The sequence below is a fragment of the Stegostoma tigrinum genome, chromosome 19 (assembly GCF_030684315.1).
Source record: "Stegostoma tigrinum isolate sSteTig4 chromosome 19, sSteTig4.hap1, whole genome shotgun sequence".
NCBI lineage: Eukaryota > Metazoa > Chordata > Chondrichthyes > Orectolobiformes > Stegostomatidae > Stegostoma > Stegostoma tigrinum.
In genome coordinates, this window is record NC_081372.1 from 39,189,118 (window position 1) to 39,212,286 (window position 23,169).

The 23,169-nt window shown below is 41.4% G+C and overlaps 2 protein-coding genes across 3 annotated transcripts in view; one reads left to right on the top strand and one right to left on the bottom strand.

Moving 5' to 3' along the window:
* spata2 (spermatogenesis associated 2) overlaps positions 1 to 23,169 on the bottom strand; it is a 157,406-nt gene that overhangs the window by 45,001 nt on the left and 89,236 nt on the right. The window lies entirely within an intron of this gene.
* Positions 17,532 to 21,371, top strand: LOC125461275 (protein snail homolog Sna-like). The gene is made up of 3 exons (XM_048549841.2): positions 17,532 to 17,770; positions 18,112 to 18,648; positions 20,422 to 21,371. Exons 1-3 carry the CDS (start codon positions 17,692 to 17,694, stop codon positions 20,601 to 20,603), a joined length of 798 nt encoding a protein of 265 aa, XP_048405798.1. The 5' UTR covers positions 17,532 to 17,691; the 3' UTR covers positions 20,604 to 21,371.

A 23,169-nucleotide genomic window follows, 5' to 3' on the forward strand; every position in this document is an offset into this window, starting at 1 on the left:
CACACCATACTCTCCATCTCTTGCCTCTTCCTCCCAAAGCCTGCCCTCTCTTGGGTGACGGTGCCTAGCCCCAGAAGATGGAACTGCCAGATTGAGCAATAAGAAACACTACTCTTAAGCCAATCTCCTTCTCATTTCCATCTCCCACCAACCCAGTTTCCACCCCCTTCCATGCTGTCCCTCACTTGATGTGGAGTTGGGGGAATATCTATGTCTCTCCAGGATCCCAGCCCTGAGGAAAAGGCACTGGTAATCTGTTAGTGCCCACCCTGAGTTTCCTTACTGCTCATTACTTAGCCAATCATGGACAAGCTAAGGAGCAAAATCCACTGGTAAATTGCTGCTCTTGATCTTCCAAGTGGTAAAGGTCATGGTTTTGGAAGATGCTGTTAAAGGAACCTGGGCTGTTGAGCATTTTGTAGCTGATGCACAATGCTACTTACTGCACTGGTGGGAAGTGGATAAATGTTTTAAGATAGCGGATGGGGTGCTAATCAAGTGCTGCTTTCCTGGATGTGATTGAGTTTGTGTGTTGGAGCTGCACTAATCCAGGCAACTGTAGAGTAATCTGCTGCATTCCTGATTTGTGCTTTTTGCATGATGGACAGAATTTGAGGAATCAGCAGGTCCGTTTTCTGCATTTTTCAACCTCTAGCTGAAGAAATTCTTCCTCCTCTCAATTCTAAAGGGTCATCCCTTCTATCTGAGTCTGTGCCTTCAGATTCTACACTTTGACTAGTGGAAACATCTTTTCCACGTCCCCTCTATGGAGACCTCTCAATATTTTGTAATTTTCGGTATCATCTCTGTTATCCTTCTAAGACCCAAATTCCTCAACTTCTCTTCCTGTGGCAAGCCCTTCATCCCTGGCATCTATCTTGTAAACCTCCTCTGGACCCTCTCCAATGCCAGCATAACTTCCTTGGATATTGGGCCCAAAACTGCTCTCTATTCTAAATGCAGTCTGACTAGGGTCTTGTATATCTTCAGCACACATCTCTGGCCGTAGATTCTAGCCATCTTGAAATGAATACTAACATTATATTAGCCTTCCTAACTACTAATGGAACCTGCATGTTAAGATTAAGAGAATCCTGAACTAGGACTCCCACATCCTAGGGTGGCGCGGTGGCTCAGTGGTTAGCACTGCAGCCTCACAGCATCAGAGATGCAGGTTCAATTCCAGCCTCAGGCGACTGTCTGTGTGGAATTTGCACATTCTCCTCGTGTCTGCGTGGGTTTCCTCCGGATGCTCCAGTTTCCTCCCACAGTCCAAAAGATGTGCAGGCTAGGTGGATCAGCCATGCTAAATTGCCCGTAGTGTTCAGGGGTGTGTGGGTTATAGGGGGTTGGGTCTGGGTGGGATGCTTCAAGTGGCAGTGTGGACTTGTTGGGCCAAAGGGCCTGTTTCCACACTGTAGGGAATCTAATCTAATCCTTTTGTGTTTAAGATTTTTGAAGCCTTTCCCCATTTAGAGAATAGTCTATGCCTGTATTCTTCCAACCAACTGCATAACCTTCCATTTTCCCATATTGTATTTCACTTACCACATCTTTGCCCATTCTCCTAGCCTGATCAAGTCCTTCTCCGCTTCCTCAACACTATCTGTCCCCTCCACCTTTCTTTGTGTTATCTTCAAACTTGGCAACAAGGTCCCTAGTTCTTTCGTTCAGATCATTAATTTTCAACATGAATATGTGTCACCCCAACATGGACCCCTGTGGAACTCCAATAGTCATTGTCTGCCATCCTGAAAACAACACCTGTTATGCCTAGTCTGTCTTCTGTCAGTCAGGTTAGTCCACTATCCATGCGAGTACTTGCTCCTAATACCACAGGTTCTTATTTAATAGCCTGCTGTGCGGCATTTTGTTAAAGGCCTTCTGGAAATGCAAATAGGTTGTGTCCACTGGCTGTTGTTTGTCTAACTTGCTTGTTACATCCTCAAAGAATTAACAGATTTGTCAAGCATTTCCTCTCCTTGACGAAGCCATGCTGACTCAGTCCTATTTTGCTATGTTCTTCCAAGTATGGTACTTTGCAATCTCATCCTTAATGAGTTCTAAAATCTTAGTAATGACTGAGGTCAGGCTAACCGGCCTATAGTTTCCCGTCCTATGCCTCCATGACTTCTTAAACAGGGGTGTTACATTAGCCATTTTCCAGTCTCACTAATGATTCCTGAAAGATCACCACCAATACCTCTACAATCTCCTCCGCTATCTCCTTCTGAACCCTAGGGTGCAGTCCATCTAGTCCGGGCAATTTATCCACCACGAGACCTTTCAGCTTGCCTTGCGCACTCTCCTTAGTGATGGTCACTGCTCTCATCTCTGCCCTCTGACTCTCTTGACGTTCTGATATACTGTTGGTGTCTTCCAATGTAAAAACTGATGCAAAGTACCTATCTCCTCTATCATTTATTTGGTCCTCATTTTTCAACAGTCCAATGTCTATCTTGCCTCTCTTTTTGATACCTAAAAACAAACTTTTGGAATCTTTTATATTGCTAGTTGGCTTACTCTTATATTTCATCTTCACCCCCTCATTGTTTTATTTCACTTGTCCTCTGCTGGTTTTTCCGGCTTCCCAGTAATTTTCACATTGTATGCTTTTGCTTTTATGCTGTCCATGACTTTCCTTGTCAGCCATTGTCACCTTGTACTCCTCTTAATATGTTTCTTCTTCCTTGGGTTAAACTTATGCTGTGCCTCCCAAACCACCCTCAAAAACTCCCCTCATTGCAGCTACACAGCCTTCCCTGCTCAGGCCCCCTTCCAATCAGCACTGCCCACCTCTCCCTCTCAAACTGCAGGGTGAATTCTATCATATTATTGTCACTGTCCCCTAGACATTCCTTCACCTGCAGCTCCCTAATCAGGGGTGCCTCTTAACACATCAACGAATCCACATCAACTGCCTGTTCTCTAGCACAAGCTGATCCAAATATCCATGTTGTAGGTATTCTATGAATTCCTTTACTTGTGATCTCCTACCAACTACTTTGAAAGTGCCTTTCTTGCATGCCTTTTCTGTCTCCTGATTTATTTTCTTCTCCACATCCTGAATACTGCTTGGAAACCTGTACATGGCTCCTATCATGGTCTTTATCCCTTTGCTGTTCCTCAATTGCATCCACACAAATTCTATGCCTTTGACTCTATCACTTCATGCTATCGATTTTAATTTCATTTCTTACTAGCAATACAACCCTTGTCCTTTTGATAGAATGTGTATCCTTGAATATTTCATTCCCAGCCCAAATTCAGTTGCAGCCATGTCTCCGTGATATCCACAACATTATACCTGCCGATTTTAATCTGCGCTACAAGCTCATTTACTTTGTTTCATATAATGCACACATTTAAGTACAACATCCTCAGTCTTGCATTGACTGCCACACCCCCCCCCCACCCCTTTTCATTGTCGTTCCCTCATCTGATGTGCCTGAAGTTAGATTCCTGACCCTAAGGTGGTATTGCGAATTCAAGGACAGGCAATATTCGTATGACAGTTGTGATATCACTTTGATACTTTTCTACTGCACAGAAGCTTCTGAGGTGCAGAAAAGGAAGCTCAGGGATTCAAAGAGTAAGTGTCAATGTGAACCAACAAAGTATAGTGCAAAAGCAGGACCAACAGGAAACTCTTCTGTGGTACTCTCATTTACTTAAATGGATAGCCTCCATTGGAAAGGGAATTTGGAAGCCTTGTTCTCTCACTCCACTCTTGCTTTTTGAATGATTAGGTCATCTTGCATTTGCAGTGGATTTTCTGTTATTCATTCATGGGACGTTGCTGGCTGGGCCAATATACATTGCTTGTCCCTAATTGCTATTGAGGAGGTGATCTGCCTTCTTGAACTTCCGAAGACCATGCTGTAGGTACATCCACAATGTTGTTGGGGAGGAAATTCCAGGTTTTGACCCAGCATTAGTGAAGGAACGACGATATATTTTCAAGACAGGAGGGTGAATGCCTTGGAGGAGAACTTGCAGGTGGCCGTGTTCCCATGAATCTGCTGCCCTTGTCACAGAGTCACACAGCACAGAAATGGACCCTTTGGTTCAACCAGTTGAGTGCCGATTATAATCTCAAACCAAACTAGTGACAATTGCCTGCACTTGGCCAGTATCTCTCCGAACATTTCTTATTCTTACTTATTCAAATGTCTTTTAAAAATTGAGACTGTAGCCATATCTATCACTTCCTCTGGAAATTCACTCCACACACGAATCACTCTGCATAACAAAATAATTGTCTTTCTAGATGGATGTGATCATGGATTTGGAGATAGTGCTTAAGCATCTTTGCTGAAAGCAAAAGCGTAACTTGAGAAAGGATATGACTACTCAAGCATAAAGTTGGGAATTTATGCATAGCACTAGAGGAAATGGGGAGGTCTTTAATGAGTATTTCACATTGTACTCACCAAGGCAAAGCGAATAATGATAAGATTACGGAGGGCTATGTTGATATTTTGTGGCATGTCAATATTAAGAAGGAGCAGGTGTTGGGTGTCTTGAAGAACATTTTTGGGTAATTGTCAACATTTTAACTACATCTGAAGCACAAATTTTCAGTACTGTAGCTGGAATTTTGTTAAAGCCTTAGTTTTGGCAGCTCCATGTCTTCAGCTATGTATTGAGTTGCAACTGCTGTTTTAACATTAATGCAGAAGCCATGATAAAAGAAGTATTTGATAAAGAACAGAAAAGTGTTAAGGTAAGAGATCATTTTGTGAAGATTGTAACATTTGCAGATGACCATTTTCTGTGGCCAGCACAGCAAACAATAAACATATACCAATGGATAGAATAAGTAATGGGATGAAAGCTTATGGCGTGAAAATATATCCAACAGGTTAAATTACATAATATAATGTACTGTTTATGTGTAATGTTTCCTTGACTTTTTGGGAATCTAATAGATATAGTTATTCAATTTGGGAAGTAGCTTCTCTTGATGTTTCATTTCTACTGGTAACACCACAAAGCAATCCCTGTATTTTCTTGCAATTTTTTTTAAAGCACATTTTGTTTTTAACTCCAGATTTTCCTACAAACATAGTTTAATGAATCTGTCAAAGCTCAGAGAATCAGGTACTTTATAACAAATAGTGGAAAACTCTCGGTAACAATGATTGGTAGTTAATTTTCCAAAAGCATTACTACCAACAATAAAGAATATTTTGTAATTATGCCTGTGCTTCTTTACCTCTTTCTATGCCTTTTTTGTCACATTATATTTGTTATTTTTTTCTCAGTGTGAAAACATCAGTGGGTCAGTACAAACAGAGAACGGTTTGCGATAGGTGAGGAATAAGCCTGGATAACAGAAACAGATGCTGATTAAAAACATGAGATGCTTGTTTAGCAGACTATATGATTCACACACAAATGGTGGCCTATAATGCTGAACGGGCTATGGGAGATTGGTTGGATCAAGTTGTTGAAGAGAAAGTGACCTCTCACTATAATGATATACTGAGGCACCAATGGAAGAAAAACTGGCACGAAAGCCCAATAGTAACATAGAACAGTACAGCACAGGATCAGGCCCTTCAGCCCACCATGTCTATGCTGACCATGATGCCATTCTAAACTAATCCCATCTTCCTGTCTGTAGTCCATATACCACCCCCCCACCCCAACCACCATTCATGTGTCTGTCTAAATGCCTTTTAAACATTGCTATTTTATTTGCTTCTAAGACCTTCCCTGGTAACGCGTTCCAAGCACAATCTACCCTCTGTATAAAATAAAAACTTTCCTGCACATCCTTAAACTTTTTCTATCTCATTTTAAACCTATGCACCCTAGTGTTTGACATTTATACCCTGAGAAAAAGAGTCCAACTATCCAACATATCCATACCTTTCATAATTTTATATACTGTCAGGATGCCCCGAAGCCTTCAATTCTCTGGTAGAAACAGTCCAACCTCTCCTTATCGCTACTACACTCCAATCCAGGCAACATCCGGGTAAATCTCTTTTACACCCTCTCCAAAGCGTCCACATCCTTCCTATATTATGGTGGCCAGAACTGCACACAATACTCTAACTGTTGCCTAACTAAACTGTTACACAACTGTGCAACATGACTTGCCAACTTTCATATTCAATGCCCTGACCAATGAAGGTAAGCATGCCATATGCCTTCTTTACCATCTTAAGCACTTGTTTTGCCACCTTCAGAAACTCCTAGACTTGTACCCCAAGATCCCTCTGTATATCAATACTCCTAAGGGTCCTACCATTTAGTGTATGGTTTCCAATTGCAAACTTGTCCAAATTAAACATCATCTTCCATTTCACTGCAAAATTTTCCAACTGGTCTAAATCCTGCTGTGTCCTTTGAAAACCTTCCTCACTATCCACAACTCCATCATTTTTGTGTCATCTACAAACTTACTAATCAGATCAAAGACATTTTCATTCAAATCTCTCTCTCTCACACACACACAGACACATATTTATATATATATAATACAAACAACAGAGTTCCCAGGAACATCGCTGGTCATAGAACTCCAATCAGAAAAGCACTCCTCCGTAACTACCCTTTGTCTTATATGACCAAGCCAATTTTTTTATCCTACTTGCCAACTCACCATGGTCCAACCGTGAGTTAATCCTCTAGACTAGGTAACCATGAGGGACCTTGTCAACAACTTTAGTAAAGTCCATATAGGCAATTTCCACTGCCCTACCCTCAACAATTATCTTTGGCACTTCCTCATTGTGTGAACCCTCCAAGATGCCCCCATTTTAACACAGCTGTGACATTCTCCTTAATCAATAAAGCAACTCGTCCATTTCTCTTACACCCTTCTCTATCATGCTTGAAATATTTAAACCCTGGGATTTTGGGCTGCCAGTTGTTCCATTCTCTCAACCAAGCTTGTGTAATGGCTACATTGTCATAGTCCCATGTACTAATTCAGTCTTTAGGCTCATCAGCCTTACCTATTACACTCCTTGCATTAAAATAAATATACTTCAGACCACCAGCCCACTGTGTTCACATAGCCTGGCGCTGCCTGTCCTTCCTATTAGACTCCTGACTCCTCAAAGCCTGTCCACCATCTACAAGGCACAAGTCAGGAGTGTGGGGTAACATTTTTTTTGAGGATGGGTTTGGCTAGGCGAATGAGGGTGTCGGTCACTTGAGAACCCTGCAGCCCAATGTGGATTTCACCAGCTTCAAAATCTCCCAAGCCCCCCACTGCCCAGCTCGTCCCTGCCCCCCCAACCTGTTCTTCCTCTCACCTATCCCCTCCTTCCAACTCAAGCTGCACCTCCACTTCCTACCTACTAACCTCATCCCACCCCCTTGACCTGTCCGTCCTCCCCAGACTGACCTATCCCCTCCCTACCTCCCTGCCTAAACTCTCCTGTCCACCTATCTTCTCCTCTATCCATCTTTGGTCCACCTCCCCCTCTCTCCCTATTTATCTCAGAACCCTCTCCCCATCCCCCTTTTCTGATGTAGGGTCTAGGCCCGAAACGTCAGCTTTTGTGCTCCTAAGATGCTGCTTGGTCTGCTGTGTTCATCCAGCTCCACACTTTGTTGTCTTAAGTCAGGAGCATGATGGAATGCTCCCCACTTGCCTGGATAAGTGCAGCTTCAACAACACTCAAGAAGCTTGGCAGTATCCATAGCAAAGCAGCCCGTTTGATTGGCACTAATTCCACAAGCATTCACTCCCTCCACCACCAACACTCGGTAGTAGCTGTGTGTACTATCTACAAGATGTACTGCAGAAATTCATCAAAGATCCTCAGATAGTACCTTCCAAACCCATGACCACTTCCATCTAGAAGGACAAGGGCAGCAGATACATGGGAATACCACCACCTCCAAGTCATTCACCATCCTGACTTGGAAATATATCACTGTTCCTTCACTGTCGCTGGGTCAAAATCCTGGAATTCCCTCCCTAATAGCATTGTGGGTCAACCCACAGAAGGAGGTATGCAGCAGTTCAAGAAGGCAGCTCAGCGCCACCTTCTGGAGGGCCTAGTGATGGGCAGGAAATGCTGGCCAGCCAGCGACACCCGCATCCCACAAAGATGAATAGACCTACTTATCATCAACCTTCTACTTGATCACTCTCCATGCTGACCTACTGCTATTGATTCTCATCCCCATTCCATTAGTTTAAGTTCTCCTGAGCGGCACCAGAAAATCTCCCTGCAAGGATATTGGTCCTTGGTGTACAGGTCCCATCTGCCCTGGAAGAGATCCCAAAGATCCAGTTCAGTGACCATTCGAATGTATTACCTTCCTATTTCTAGCCTCATTAGCATCTAGCCCAGGGGGTAAATGAAAAATTGGGCAATTAAATGGAAGATGATGTTTACTTTGGACATGTGTGAAGTAATGCATCTTGGGGGATCATATGCAAGAGGAAACCACACACTAAATGTTAGGACCCTTCGGAGCACTGATATACAGAGAGAATGAAACCTATATATCCTGCTTTTCAACTTCCTACCTAACTCCCTGAATTAGCTTTGCAGGACCTTATTTCTCTTTCTGTTTATGTCATTGGTACCAACAATGGCCACAAACTCTGGCTGCTCACCATCCCCTTTCTGAACATGCTACCCATGCTCAGAGACATCCTTGAGCCTGGCACCAGGCAGGCAACAGACCCCTGGAGTCTTGCTATTGTCAGTCAAGTTTCAAGCGGAGGGTGGTCCATGCAAGAAAAATACTTTCCATGGTATTCATGTGTAGTAATAGAACCTTTCATAATAGACACATGCGTAGGAAGCATAAATGAGCCATTCAACCTTGTGAATCTGCCCTGCAATTTAATACTGATCGGATGGTGGCCTCAAATCTATTTAACTGTCTGATAATCCTTGACCTTCTCATCAATCAAGAAACTATTTAGCAGCCTGGTATATATCCTACCCTTCACTGTTACCTGAGTAACAGAATTTTAAAGACAAACATCCGTCTGAGATGGGAAAAAAAATCTTATTTCAGTCTTAAATTTAAAATCCCTCATCTTTAAACTATGCCTTCTAGTTCTAGATAACAAAGTGTGGAGCTGGATGAACACAGCAGGCCAAGCAGCATCTCAGGAGCACAAAAGCTGACGTTTCGGGCCTAGACCCTTCATCAGAGAGCGGGATGGGGTGAGGATTCTGAAATAAATAGGGAGAGGGGGGAGGCGGACCAAAGGTGGATAGAGGAGACGATAGGTGGAGAGGAGAGTTTAGGTGGGGAGGTAGGGAGGGGATAGGTCAGTCCAGGGAGGATGGACAGGACAAAGGGACGGGATGAGGTTAGTAGGTAGGAAATGGAGGTGCGGCTTGAGGTGGGAGGAAAGGATAGGTGAGAGGAAGAACAGGTTAGGCAGGCGGGGATGAGCTGAGCTGGCTTTGGGATGCAGTGGGGGGGAGGTGAGATTTTGAAGCAGGTGAAATCCACATTGATACCATTGGGCTGCAGGCTTCCCAAGCGGAATATGAGTTGCTGTTCCTGCAACCTACGGGTGGCATCATTATGGCACTGCAGGATGGACATGTCATCTAAGGAATGGGAGGGGGAGTTGAAATGGTTCGCGACTGGGAGGTGCAGTTGTTTACTGTGAACTGAGCATAGGTGTTTTGCAAAGCGGGTCCCCAAGCCTCCGCTTGGTTTCCCCAATGTAGAGGAAGCCACACCGTGTACAGCTGATGCAGTATACCGCATTGGTGGATGTGCAGGTGAACATCTGCTTGATGTGGAAAGGCATCTTGGGGCCTGGGATGGGGGTGAGGGAGGTGGTGTGGGGGGCAAGTGTAACACTTCCTGCAATTGCAGGGGAAAGTGCCGGGTGTGGTGGGGTTGGATGGGGGTGTGGAGCGGACAAGGGAGTCCCGGAGATGGGGATGGAAAAATGTCTTTGGTGGTAGGGTCAGATTGTAGATGGTGGAAGTGTCGGAGGATGATGCGTTGTATCCGGCCTTTGGTGGAGTCGTATGTGATGACGAGGGGGATTCTCTTTTGGCGGTTATTATGAGGCAGGGTGTGAGGGATGAGGTGTGGGAAATGTGGGAGACATTTCTTGACCACTGCGGGGGGATGTTGCGGTCCTTGAAGAACAAGGACATCTGGGATGTGTGGGACTGAAATGTCTCATCCTGGGAGCAGATGCGGCGGAGGCGAAGGAATTGGAAATAGGGGATAGAATTTTTGCAGGAAGGTGGGTGGGAGGAGGTGTATTCCTGTAGGTGTGGGAGTCGGTGGGCTTGAAATGGACATCAGTTTGTAGGTGGTTGCCTGAGATGGAGACACAAAGGTCCAGGAAAGTAAGGGATGTGTTGGAGATGGTCCAGGTGAACTTGAGGTTGGGGTGGAAGGTGTTCGTGAAGTGGATGAACTGTTTGAGCTCCTCTTGGGAGCATGAGGCGGCACCTATACAGTCATTGATGTAATGGAGGAAGAGGTGGGGTTTTGGGCCAGTGTAGGCATCAATGTAACAGAGGAAGAGGTGGGGTTTGGGCCAGTGTAGGTTCAATGTACGGAAGAAAAGGTGGGGTCCCCATCCCCCTGTTCTGCTGAAGGGTGTAGGCCCGAAACGTCAGCTTTTGTGCTTCTAAGATGCTGCTTGGCCTGCTGTGTTCATCCAGCCCCACACTTTGTTATCTTGGATTCTCCAGCATCTGCAGTTCCCATTACCTGTAGCTCTAGACTCCCCCATAAGAGAGAAGCATCTTTACAGCAACTACCTTATCCAAGTGTCCTCAGGATCTTCTGTTTCAATAAGATCACCTCTTATTGTTCTCGAAGCAGTTGAGCAAAGATTCCTTAAACTGCTTCTAATGTAATTATATCCTTTTTTGTTAAGTAAAAGACCAAAACTCTTCACAATATTACAGATGCAATCTTACTAAAGCAGCTGCAGTAATACTTATCTTCTTCTATGTTCAATCCCCCTTACAAAGAGGATCAATAATCTATTTGCCTTCTTAGCTGCTTGCTATCCCTGCATAACCTTTATGATTCATGTACTAGGGCATTCAGAGACTTCTGTCCCGTAGGGTTTTATCATTTTTCTTCATCTAAATAATGTGCTGCATTTGTGTTTCTTCCGATAAAGTGGACAGGTTCACATTTTCCTACATTATACTCTGCCAGATTTCTGCCCAATGAATTAACTTGTCGATATACCTTTTGCAGACTCCCCTTGACAACTCACATTGCAAGGGTTTTTTTTAAAAATAACTTTGAATGGAATTCTTCTGATAAAAACATTATTAACAAGGATACCATTTTCTTTTAGCTGTAAAATCAAAATGGTGATTCAAACATGGTTAACAAAATTATTTGAACAATTGTTATTAATCAACTTTCATTACTTGCCAGTTCATAATTAATGGGTTTTAAAGATGAACCATTTGTGGTTTTGGTGCATATTCTTTTTTATTTCATTCATGGGATATGGGAACTGTTGGCTGGGCCAGCAGTTATTTCCCATCCCTAGGTGCCCTTGACAAGGTGGTGATGAAATGTTTATTTGTACTTCATTGTTGAATTGAGTTTCTTTTATAAGTTTTAATTTATATTAAGAATCTTTTTTTGTACATGGAGTTTTCACAATTTCTTGTCATAAAATCAGTTCTGATCTGTAATCGATCACCACTCTTTTCTTATCTGTTTATATTTTTTGATATGATGCAGCTCTGATGTGATGTCTAACACTGCAGAGATCACAATTTTCAGATGTTTTTGAAAAGAGTGGTGTGAAGGACACGTTAAACGTAAAACTTTTAACTAAATTAGACAAAAGACAGTATATTACAAAAATATGCCTTATCCTATAATTTGTAATGGTCTTGTGAATTCATAACTGCCAGTTCAGAGCTTGGGAAATTATTTGAATAGGAAGTTTTCACTTGTACAGAATCTTTGTGCAATTTCATAAATAATTTGAATGAGAAACAGAACAGAATATGACAGCCAGTACCGTGCTGCAAATTCATTCAATCACCTTATTTAAGGAGTTCTCATGGTCTAAATTACCATTCTGGACAAATTACTGTTTTTTTTTCACTTACACATCAATAACAAACTGCATTTACATATAGAAAATACCCCAAGGTGCATCACTGAGGAAAAGGCTATTCTGTGCAGTAATGGAAAGATTGGGAGTGATGTCTGCTCAGAGTTGAGATACACAATTCCACAAGTCCTACGTCCACTTGTGATGTCAAATTGCAAGCTGGTGCACACAGGGATTGTCTGCAACCCCCTCCTCCACCTCACACCCTCAGACTTTACAAAGATCCACGTAACTGAATCCCATTGCAAATTCTAATGCCATATTGATTATGCCTCAAATCCAAAGTAAGTTGTCACTCACTTTCAAGGCCATGTTTAAAAAATTATATGTTTGCTTAAAACACACTAGAGGGAGCATTGGAGCTGGAATTGAAATGTAGACATTTGTGATCTTAATTTCGCTCCCAAGAACGATGTTATATGCTGGTTTCAATACAATGAGCCCTGCTTATAATGGAAAGCTGGTTTTAATCTCAGAATTTGGCTTGAAGAAGAAAATATACAATTGCATACACCAAGGAAGTTTGTATTGCTAAAGAACATAGATTCTTTTAGATGATAGATTCCCTACAGTGTGGGAACAGGCCCTTTGGCCTAAGAAGTCCACACTGCCCCTTGAAGCATCCCACCCAGACCCAGCCCCTATAACCCACACACCCCTGAACACTATGGGCAATTTAGCATGGCCAATCCACCTAGCCTGCACATCTTTGGACTATGGGAGGAAACCAGAGCACCTGGAGGAAACCCACGCAGACACAGAGAGAATGTGCAAACTCCACACAGACAGTTGCCTGAGGCTGGAATTGAATCCAGGTCCCTGGTGCTGTGAGGCTGCAGTGCTAACCACTGAGCCATCATGCCACCCCTTAAAAGTAAACAAATTCATACTTTGACACATGAGAATGGAAAATGTCTCTTGCTAGTTTAAAATTATCAGGGAAAATGAAAGAAACGGACTGAATCATTGGCATTGAGTTCAGAGAGGTAAGAACATGGAAGGCCCAGAAATAGTTATCCTTTCATTGGATAAGTTTAGAAAACTATTAACTGGATCTATTTTTGTTGGTTAACAAGATAGACAAAATCACAAATAATAGGAAATATGAAATGCAGTTTTTTCAACACAAGGGACTTACATTTATTTCAATTTAGTCACTGCTATATTTTTCAGATGCAGTAATTTGGCAACTTTTATATTATTCATAATATGTGTACTCAAATTCAAGATGATTCATTATTATGACCTTTGCAAAATATAACATTTAAAATATGTAAAAGAAAATCAAATGTTATTAAGTATGGTGAGGACGTTTAGTACAAAATAATTTGATCAAGCTAATCCTTTAAATTATCTGTGCATTTATCTTGTAAAGTATAATTTCAAATTTGAACAGTCAAAGGAAAATCATAATATGACTAGAAACATATTGCACCCGTCTTTCGGTGTATAAATATAATTGCAGGATTCCCACTGAACATTTTGTAGAACGTATTCACTCCAATCTAAAATGATGTATTACTTTTAAAATAGTTACATTTTGAGGCTGAAAAATCGTTGAAATTTTAAGTGGGGTCGTATTCAGCACCATTAGATACCCGTTTCTAAAATTATATTGCAGGGGATTTATGTTTACTGTCGAGATTATTACGTGCAGGCTTGTAAATTATTTCGTTTGCACATTATACCCACTACAGTTGCACGTATCAAAGGAAACGCACAATACTAAAAATAGGCAGTAGGTGTCACCCTTGGCAGTATCTGAAAAACAATAAATTATTACCTTTAACAACCGTTAAAAATATTCCATTCTGTATATTAACCAAATTTTATTAAGTGTTCAACGTTCAGATCTAACTTTGTTACCAGCTCAAACGATTTATTAAGTGATTTTCTGAATTTTTCCAGCTTTTACAAATTTGATTAAAATCTCCGGTGTGCTAAACGCAGCTATTAAAATTAAATTGTTACACCGAAAGGTATAAGTATGGAACATAGCACATGAGTACTTGTTTTAACTTGACTATGTTTATATCCCATTTATATAAAATAGAAATTCTTTATAAATAAAATTGGTTAAGAGGTGTGCAATTATTGGCAGAAAAAAAGACTTTTTGCATAGTGCATCTCTCGAAATTATCGTATTTAGCAAGAACGCCAATTAAGTTCTGGATTCATAACAATTTTAACTTGTCTGGTGCATAATTTTGTCGTTAAAAGATGGCGGTATTTCAATCTCATGTCAATATTCAAACATTTTGATCAATTTAACATACATAAAGCATATTATAATGCGCAATAGCAATTTTGAAAGCATCCATTGAGGGATTAGTATAGTAGAGTTTCTGTTTCTTGATACTGATGCTCATTTCCCGTGTAAGTTGCTCGGTATGTAACATGCTCAATATGCCTAAGGCCAGGTTAATATAGATACCAGTTGTTAAGAGCCAAACTTCGCAGACCCCACAATGACCACGGGGGTAATGAACCATGCAGCTTACCAGCACAAAGACTGCTTGTCCATGTACGACCTGGGTTAAAGCACTGGGTTATAATGGATCCCATCAATGAGCCAGGACACTAGTCAATCATCAGTGACCCGGTAACGTACAACAGACCCGCCCTGGCCTCAAGTAATGGTTGACCAAGCGTGTCACAGAGCATTAATAATCATTGATTTCGTTCTAAACTTCCATTACTGTCAACAATGTTGCTCTCATAGTCTACTGACCGATGTCTCCCCACCCGCTCCCAACAACCACCCCTGCCCACACAACACATGCACACATTGTCGCCAGTTGGGCATCAACAACTGAAACTTGTAAGGTAGTGTTCTCCCCGGGCTGACGCACACACGGAAAGTGTGTATCAGGATCTTCCCGTCATTAACGATATGCCTGTTTGTTTGCTCTCACTCTGCTCATTATAGGATGAAGGCACTATTGGGGAACACCCCCGGTCAGTCATTGACAGAAATAACAAATGGAGTGAACCAAAATCCCAAATGAGTCAAACGGCAACTGAATTCTTCCAGGAATGTGTGAAACGTATGATGCCTTGCAAGGCAAGCTTGATGAAGACGTTGAACAATGTGATGTGTTGTACGAATTGGCATGACTTCTTTTTAGTTGAAAATTTCGTTTAAGTCTGCAACTTCTCTTCTGAATTGCACTTTAAAATGAATTCCAATGCTATATTTTATCACGACTCAGTTATGAAGTATGTTGAAATGTAGTTTGCATATGTGTAATGGAATAGTGCTAAATGCTACATAAACGGAAATTGCAATTAATCTAAAACGTGCACCATTTTACATTTAAATTCGTGTTCGTTTCGGAAAATCAACCGAAGTCTCTGCACATTGCGTTTAAAAATATAACATTGGCCACTGCATTACATGTTACTGCTGCCTACGAGATATTTTTGTCAAACTGTTGGTCTTTATTAACTCCCCTTGAGTTCTACACAGTCAGATTTCACCGAAAAGCTTATAATTATATAGCAATCTGCTTATTTTTCATCTACTGGTGCCACTTATAGAAATTGTTTCTAAATACTAGCCCATTTCATCAGGGCCGGCATCCAAACGTGGATCAGGAATACAGAGCAAGGGCTCTAAGAAATGGTCTGCAGCCACCCGTCCTGCGAACAATTCTGTCCAATGTTATCACTGCATTAAGCTGTAGTATGGTCTGAATTTTAAACAAAAAAAGGAACATCTTGAATAATGCTGGGATTATCTGTAGGTGCCTTTGTCCAGGCGGATATTTTGCTGTGCTGGTTCAAAGGGTTAATATGGGATCACTTGACAAACTGCCCTTAAGGCACGGACTTTCTCTGCAGTTGTATCCAGCACAAGGAGGAGTTCCCATGTGCAGGAATACCTGTGGCTGCCTGCACCTGTCCTGAAATGTCTACCATATCTGTCCTCACACCTGGATGACAGCGGCAGAGGGAGGCGAGCGCCAGGCAGGTGCATCCTGTCCCGACACGTGGCTCCCAGCCTCGCTGGGGTGGGGTGCTCTGAAGGAAATCTGAGTCACAAGTCAGTGTTTGTTTGCTTGCATGGAATGCTGTACGTGCCAAGCACTCCGAAGCTGAATCAGTTACTGCTCTTCAAACATGCAAGCAAGACGCGACTTGCATTGGCATCCCTAGCATTAGGTGTACATGACTTTAAATTCACGCTATGAGGCTGGTATAACATTAGGCCACGTCTATTTAGCTTCTATTGCGGTGCATTATTCCCAGCTGAAAGAGTCACCTTTAAGTTTGAAGGGAGGATCCGAGTGCGCCTGCATTCAAAAGCACCAGCATTCGAAATGTTGGTATGTTTTTAGCAAACTGGCGGGGCTCCTTTCAACAAACAGATCAACAAAGAGTAAGCGCAGCTTTCCCAGCTGCAGCTCACTTCATATTTAATTTCTGATGAACAATACAGTTCTGTTTGCAAGTGCTAAGGGCTTGGCACTTCTAGCATCAGACAAGTGTTTGAGATGTGTTTAGAAAAATTTCTGTTGTAGATCTCCATGTCTAACAACAACTTTGTGTGTGTGTGTGTTCACCGGACAGTCATAGACAAGCACACGGTTCAACTGTGCACAGTGACTCATACGTCTGCTTTTAGTTTTTGTACGTGTCTCACACAATGATCTTTTCCCAACTGGTACAAACGGAGTGAGGGTGTCGGTGAAGTAATGCCTCGCTATCTGTGCGGAATGGGCTGCAGTAATGACCAGATTTACGCGAGGAACCACACGTTTCCAGCTACATTTTTTTTAAAGGAATGCAATATACGCAGTCATGATTCTCAAACCGAATAATTAATGTGCAACACTTGGAAACGCTTTCAACGTAAGGCATTCTGATAACTTTGAAGTGAGATTTGACAAACTGATAATTGGCACGGGACTGGGATTTACAACTCAAAACCAGGTGACAATCATCAGTTCAGGCAAACTGAAGGAGAATTCAACCAGGGTAATTGGTGCAGGAGCGAATAGGTCAAAGCAGGAACCATTCTTTTGCCTATAAGATATTAGAATCTCATATTCGCAATTAATATCGATTCACTCATTAAAACATTTGGATTCTGGTGTAAACAACCACTTAGTTGAGCCTCCTATTACCAAAACTGAATTTTAATGCAATACTGCATCATCTTCACGTTACTAAATGCTCCACTTAATGCACAGTTGCAGGCAACAGTTTATAGCTCTTTATATTCCTGAACGGCTGGGAATTGCTGTTGTTGAGCTAAGCGCTTATTCCGCCCAGATAATGGGCTTCGATCAATCCAATGTCCTTCAGTCCTTGGGAAGTCTGTGCACTGAGAGCCTGTGCTTTGCAGCTTTGTACAAACACCTGTTGGGAGCAGATCCCGACGCGAAAGCCCCTCCCTGTCTCTCGGCTTCCCCCCGGAGCTTCTAGCCGATTGGATGGCGATGTGACAAATACAAGTTCTTCCTCCTCCTCCAGCCGGCTCCTGAAGCCAATATGTACACCAGATCGCGCACATTTTCCACAAGTGGGCTCCCTGCAGCAAACTAACGGGCTGTCTTCGATCCAGGCGCCCTCGTTGCTTAAACAGGACTTGGAGAATTTAGACAACCCGGAATCTCAAAATGCCTCGGTCATTTCTAATTAAGAAACATTTCTCGACCACCAAGAAACCAAACTACAGCGAACTCGACAGCCAGACAGGTAGACAAATTGGTGGCGATGTAAATTTGGGTTGTGTTAGCTATGGATGGTTTCTTTTATTCGTTCCTATATCTATGGATGCAACTTACTGTGAATAGTGAAAATGGAAATGTCAATGTATCAAATGCTGTATATTAAAGTTAGGATTAAGAGTAAAGCCTTTGCTTTTGGGGGACACATTAACCGGACTGCGAGACAGCATCGATATGACCTGTAGATGTGTTGTTACTTCTGAGGTAGATTTTTGAAAGTAGTGTTATCATTCTGGGCTGTGAGTGTGTTTGGTGCGGGCACATATTGGGAGCTGCATTCACTGAAGTCATGTTGTTTGTTGGTTGTAGTGATTATCTCTCCATTTCTCTATGAGAAGTATCCGATCCCAGTCATCCCTCAGCCTGAAATCCTCAGTACCGGATCTTATTATCCCGCCATCGTGTGGGACACCGGGATAATCTCCAGCCTCTGCTCTGCCGAAATCGAGAGTAACCTGGCCAGTCAGAAAAGCGAGGCCCCCTCGGCGGACAACGCCAAGCGACGCAAACCTCACGACCTGGCATCCCTGTCGAGCGAGGAAGAGGACGGCAAGACATCGGAGCCGCCCAGCCCAGACTCTTCGGCCACGGAAGCGGAGAAATTTCAGTGCAGTCAATGCAGCAAATGCTACTCGACTTTCGCGGGACTGTCCAAACACAAGCAGCTGCACTGCGAGCCCCAGACCAGGAAATCCTTTAACTGTAAGTACTGTGAGAAGGAGTACGTGAGTCTGGGAGCCCTCAAGATGCACATCAGGAGCCACACGCTGCCTTGCGTTTGCAAAATCTGTGGCAAAGCCTTCTCCAGACCGTGGCTGTTGCAAGGGCACATCCGCACGCACACCGGTGAGTACTGCATTCCTTGGAAATCCATTTGTCTCACCAATCCTTTCTTGGATTGGGGGTTTTCCTCTAGCATTTGTTTTACTTGGGAAATTTACTACCAAACATGATTTTTTTTTCAAAACAAAAAGTTTAATCCTCGCCGATACATTAGAAGGTGACTTGCACAACATTCTGGGTGTTTTACAACTTAGGGTGCAATTATCTGACCTATGCAAATCCGCGGAACCTTCATCTCTGAAGAGCCATTTCCGGATATTTAATGTACCTCGGTGAGAAGGATGCATAGGTGGGCAGCTCCGTCTCTGTACCTCGTTCTGAGAAATAGTCAATTCTCGTTACGTTCATGGGCCAACTAGCATTTTATGGTGTATATAGTTGTGCCAGCATTTACAGTTCACCTTCACCAATAACTGAAGGTAGGTAGCCCGCTCTACACAATTTATTTCACTACTTTATACGCATCACATATTTCACATACTGGTATGTAACTTACTTTCCTTTTGAATCAGCACAAAAGGCGCACATGGTGCAATAAAACCACCTTTCAGGCAAAACATTGTTAGTGGCTTTCCAGGCTGTGTTTTTGTCCTTTACATTGTCTCCAACAGTTAAAAGAGGATGTTCTTAGTGGGGAACAAAAAAACCCTGTTGTGATTCTTCGTTTCACCACTATTGCATTTAATTCTTTGTGAGAGGTGGTGTTGTCCTGCAGAGGACCATGTATATGAATGGTTGACAGACATGGGGCAGGTGCATTGATGTGACAGTGCAGTTTGTACAGTGCACCTGTTACAGTACACTGCAGGCACAGCTATAGACTCCAGCTGTCACCTATTGGGGCCATCAGTTTTAAATACAAGAATTATCACTTGTCACAATGCGGCCTCTCCAGATCTATTTATCAGCCTCTGGCTTGGGTTAATTCCCACTTTGTTGTTGATTTCACACCTTCTTAAGTAACAGCAAATGCCCTCAAAGGAATTAGTTAATGAAAACTTCTATTAAATTTTGCCATAAATCTACCAGTAATCATAGTTTCTTCGAAGGTACCATTCTTAACTTTGGGTTCCAACTTGTTTCCTCTTTTATATTTTGTTTTATGTTTTATTAAAGGTTTAATGTTAGCTTTTATTTTGTTGCTGGTTTATCACTATTCAATTAAGATGTTTAAATCATTTGATACATTGTACAGTTTATGATAAACTGATAAAATGGTGCCTTTGTTATATCTCTGATTTGTAATGTTGTATCTATTGTTAATATAATCCATTGAACTATTTGCTGTTTTAAAAGTAAGCAAGCTGCATGAAAATCGTGGAGAAATTCAACAGGTCTGACAGTATCTGTGGAGAGAAAATAGAGGTAATGTTTTGAATCCAGCACAACCCTCTTCAGTTCTGAAGAACAGTCACTGGATTTGAAACATTAACTCTGTTTTTGTCTCCACAGGCACTCCAAGCCTGCTGAGTTTCTTGATCAATCTTTGTTTTTGTTTGCTTCAGAACTCTTTAGTTCTTTGTTTTATTTTGGCTGTATTAGACTGTGCAAAAAAAATCAACACTTCAGAGATCAAATGATTTAATTTAACTTGTATCAACTTTCAACCATTTTTACCACACAAAATATTGTTTCTATACACTATTTTATTTCTGGGTAAAGTAGAACCAAGATGAGCAAGTTAATTACATTTTCGATACTAAAAATACCCAAGGAATCAATTATCCTCTGAAAATTCACAGCATTGCTTATTGTTATTTTTTCATGTTCCTTCAGGTGAGAAACCTTTCTCCTGCCCTCATTGCAACAGAGCATTTGCAGATCGATCCAACCTCAGAGCCCACCTGCAGACTCACTCAGATGTCAAAAAGTACCAGTGCAAAAACTGCTCCAAGACTTTCTCCAGAATGTCTCTTCTCCACAAACATGAGGAAACAGGATGCTGCGCAGCTCGCTGAAACTCTTTTAAAATAAGAACTGCTGTTTGCATTTCAGGCCATTTCATTTGATAATAGTGAATCTCTCATGCTGGCCTATGCCAATTTTTATTTATTATTTGAACATAAATATTAACATTCTGTTTTTGTATGTCAAGGCTCCCATCTTTTTGAGGGGGTGAGGGAGGAACAACAGAAAAAGCTGGCTCTCTTAAGGATTCCTTAAGGGATATCGAGAACATTCAGTATTTTATTCAGTATAACCTCCAGAAGAAGAGTTTGTCCCTTACTATGTAACTATGCAATATAATGTCTTTTTCTGAGGGCTGCTGGCATAAAATGTTCTCAGTGGAACAATGAAGCCCTGCAGTATCTAAAGATTTGTGCAATGGGTTTAGCAGACATCACTTGCTATCTGAAACAAGATTCCTGTTTACAGGCGAGCTGAAGCACCTGTTAATATGAACCTTAACAACTGCTTTTCAGTGGATATACAACTAATGGTAAGCAGTTGTCACATGTTACAATGCAGGGCTTAGATAAATGCCTGACTATTGACAGGTGTGTGCCAAAAGATTTTTATGGCTATTGACAGGTGCCTGGTGAATGCATCTTTTTTTCTATACAGTGTTTGTACAGAATTGTCACAATATATATTTGTTTACATTACAAGGGGACACTGGTATTACTTTGTATACTGTAATTTTCTATGTGACAGTTTTGTATTGCTGAGACTTTTAACAGGTACAGTATGTAAAGAATATGTAATAAAATTTTTACTTATAACAATGTGAAGTGTTTCATGGTGGTTACATAAAAAAAATGTGAACACAGCAATTATCTATTTGCTACTTTCTTGATAACTAATAAAATAAACTCAATCTAATGTTCTAAAATATATCAAAACAGACAATATGGTGGAACCGTAGAATATGTTTGATTGATAATTCCTTTGTTAAATAGTATGGAAGGGTAAGATGTCACCTATATGTGGAGCTGCAATTTCTAAAGTTAGAAATAAGTTTCAGTTTCTCCTTTACATTGATGGGCAATGGATATAAAAATACATTTGCTAAATGAAGCTTTCATAAACAGAAATTAAACCATTTTCAAATAATGTGCATATCTGCCACTTAGTATTATTCAGGTCATATTTCCCAGGTTCACAGGTGAAACAAGTTAGTTTCATCTCTATACAATAGTTTTGAGTAGTTCTATTTAATCTATATCCAATAACTGGGAGACAATGGTCTAATGGTATTGCTGGGCTATTAATCCAGAGTGATGTTCTGGGGACCTGGGTTTGAATCCCACCACACAGATTATGGAATTTGAATTCAATATTTAGCTGGAATTAATCATGTAGTGATGACTGTGAATCCATTGCTGATTGTTGGAAAATCTATCTGGTTCACTAATGTCCTTTGGAGAAGGAAACTACCATCCTTACCTGGTCTAGTCTATGTGTGACCCCAGAACCACAGCAATGTGGCTAACTCTACAGCCCTCTGGGCAATTAGGGATGGGCATTAAATGCTGGCCTAGCCAGCAATGTCCATATCCTGTGAATGAATACAGAAGAAAAAGAAAGTGACGTATTTTGAGATTTGCTTTCCGAGTTTGGAAATCAACTGTAAGTTGCACCTGTTATATCACCACCAACCCTACAGTTGAATGATAACACTCATTTCCAACATGTAGCGACTAATGTATTGTAAAATTTTACACAGCTGTGAACCTGAACCGTTTACATAATTGGTGAAATTAATTCACTGTGCAAACAACCATGAAGTTGCTTCTTAGGAATCTGATGATAATCATTCTTGATTGTTCTAGGAGGAGAGTTAAGAATTCACATAAGTATATGTGGTTGTAAGTATTACTCAGAATATCAAATTTGATTTACCTTCCTGCCTGCTGTGCTCGCTGACCTTTACTGGCTCTTGGAAGCTCAATGTGTTAAATTTAAATTTTTTCCATCTGTCCATGCCTTTCCATGTTCCCAATCCTCCCCATCTCTGTATTTCTTGTCTCATGAACTCATTTCCTCTAACCCTACACTCTTCTGGATCATCAATGAGTGCTTTGGAATTCTCTCATTGAACCCCTTTCTTTCCACCTTACTCTTTCACTTTGAGACACTTTAAAACTCAATTTTTTTGCCAAGGATGGAACCCTAGCTGACTTTGATTTAGCAATTTTAAAATTAAATTTCACTTTATAGTTGGTACCATTTGTAGGGGGATCTGTGGCATTCAGAAATGGAGAAGACAGCTGAGAGCCTTATCAAACAAACATATCAAAGAATTATCATAAAGAGCAAAGAGAACCGAAAAAAAGCATTCTACTCACTGTGCATATTACAAGTTAAAGATTGGTGCACATGATCAAGGGAGAAATTGAAATGTAAAAAAAGGCTTTTTGTTGAAATAAAAGATTAATCTGTCTTTAAAAACCATGCAATTTTGAATGTCTTGATAGAATGACACTCCATAATTATAAAATTTGTTTATTTACACTCAGGGAGATGGTTATTATTAATTATGATGTAGTCCAGCATTAGAAACTTAGTAAAAGAGTCTAGAGT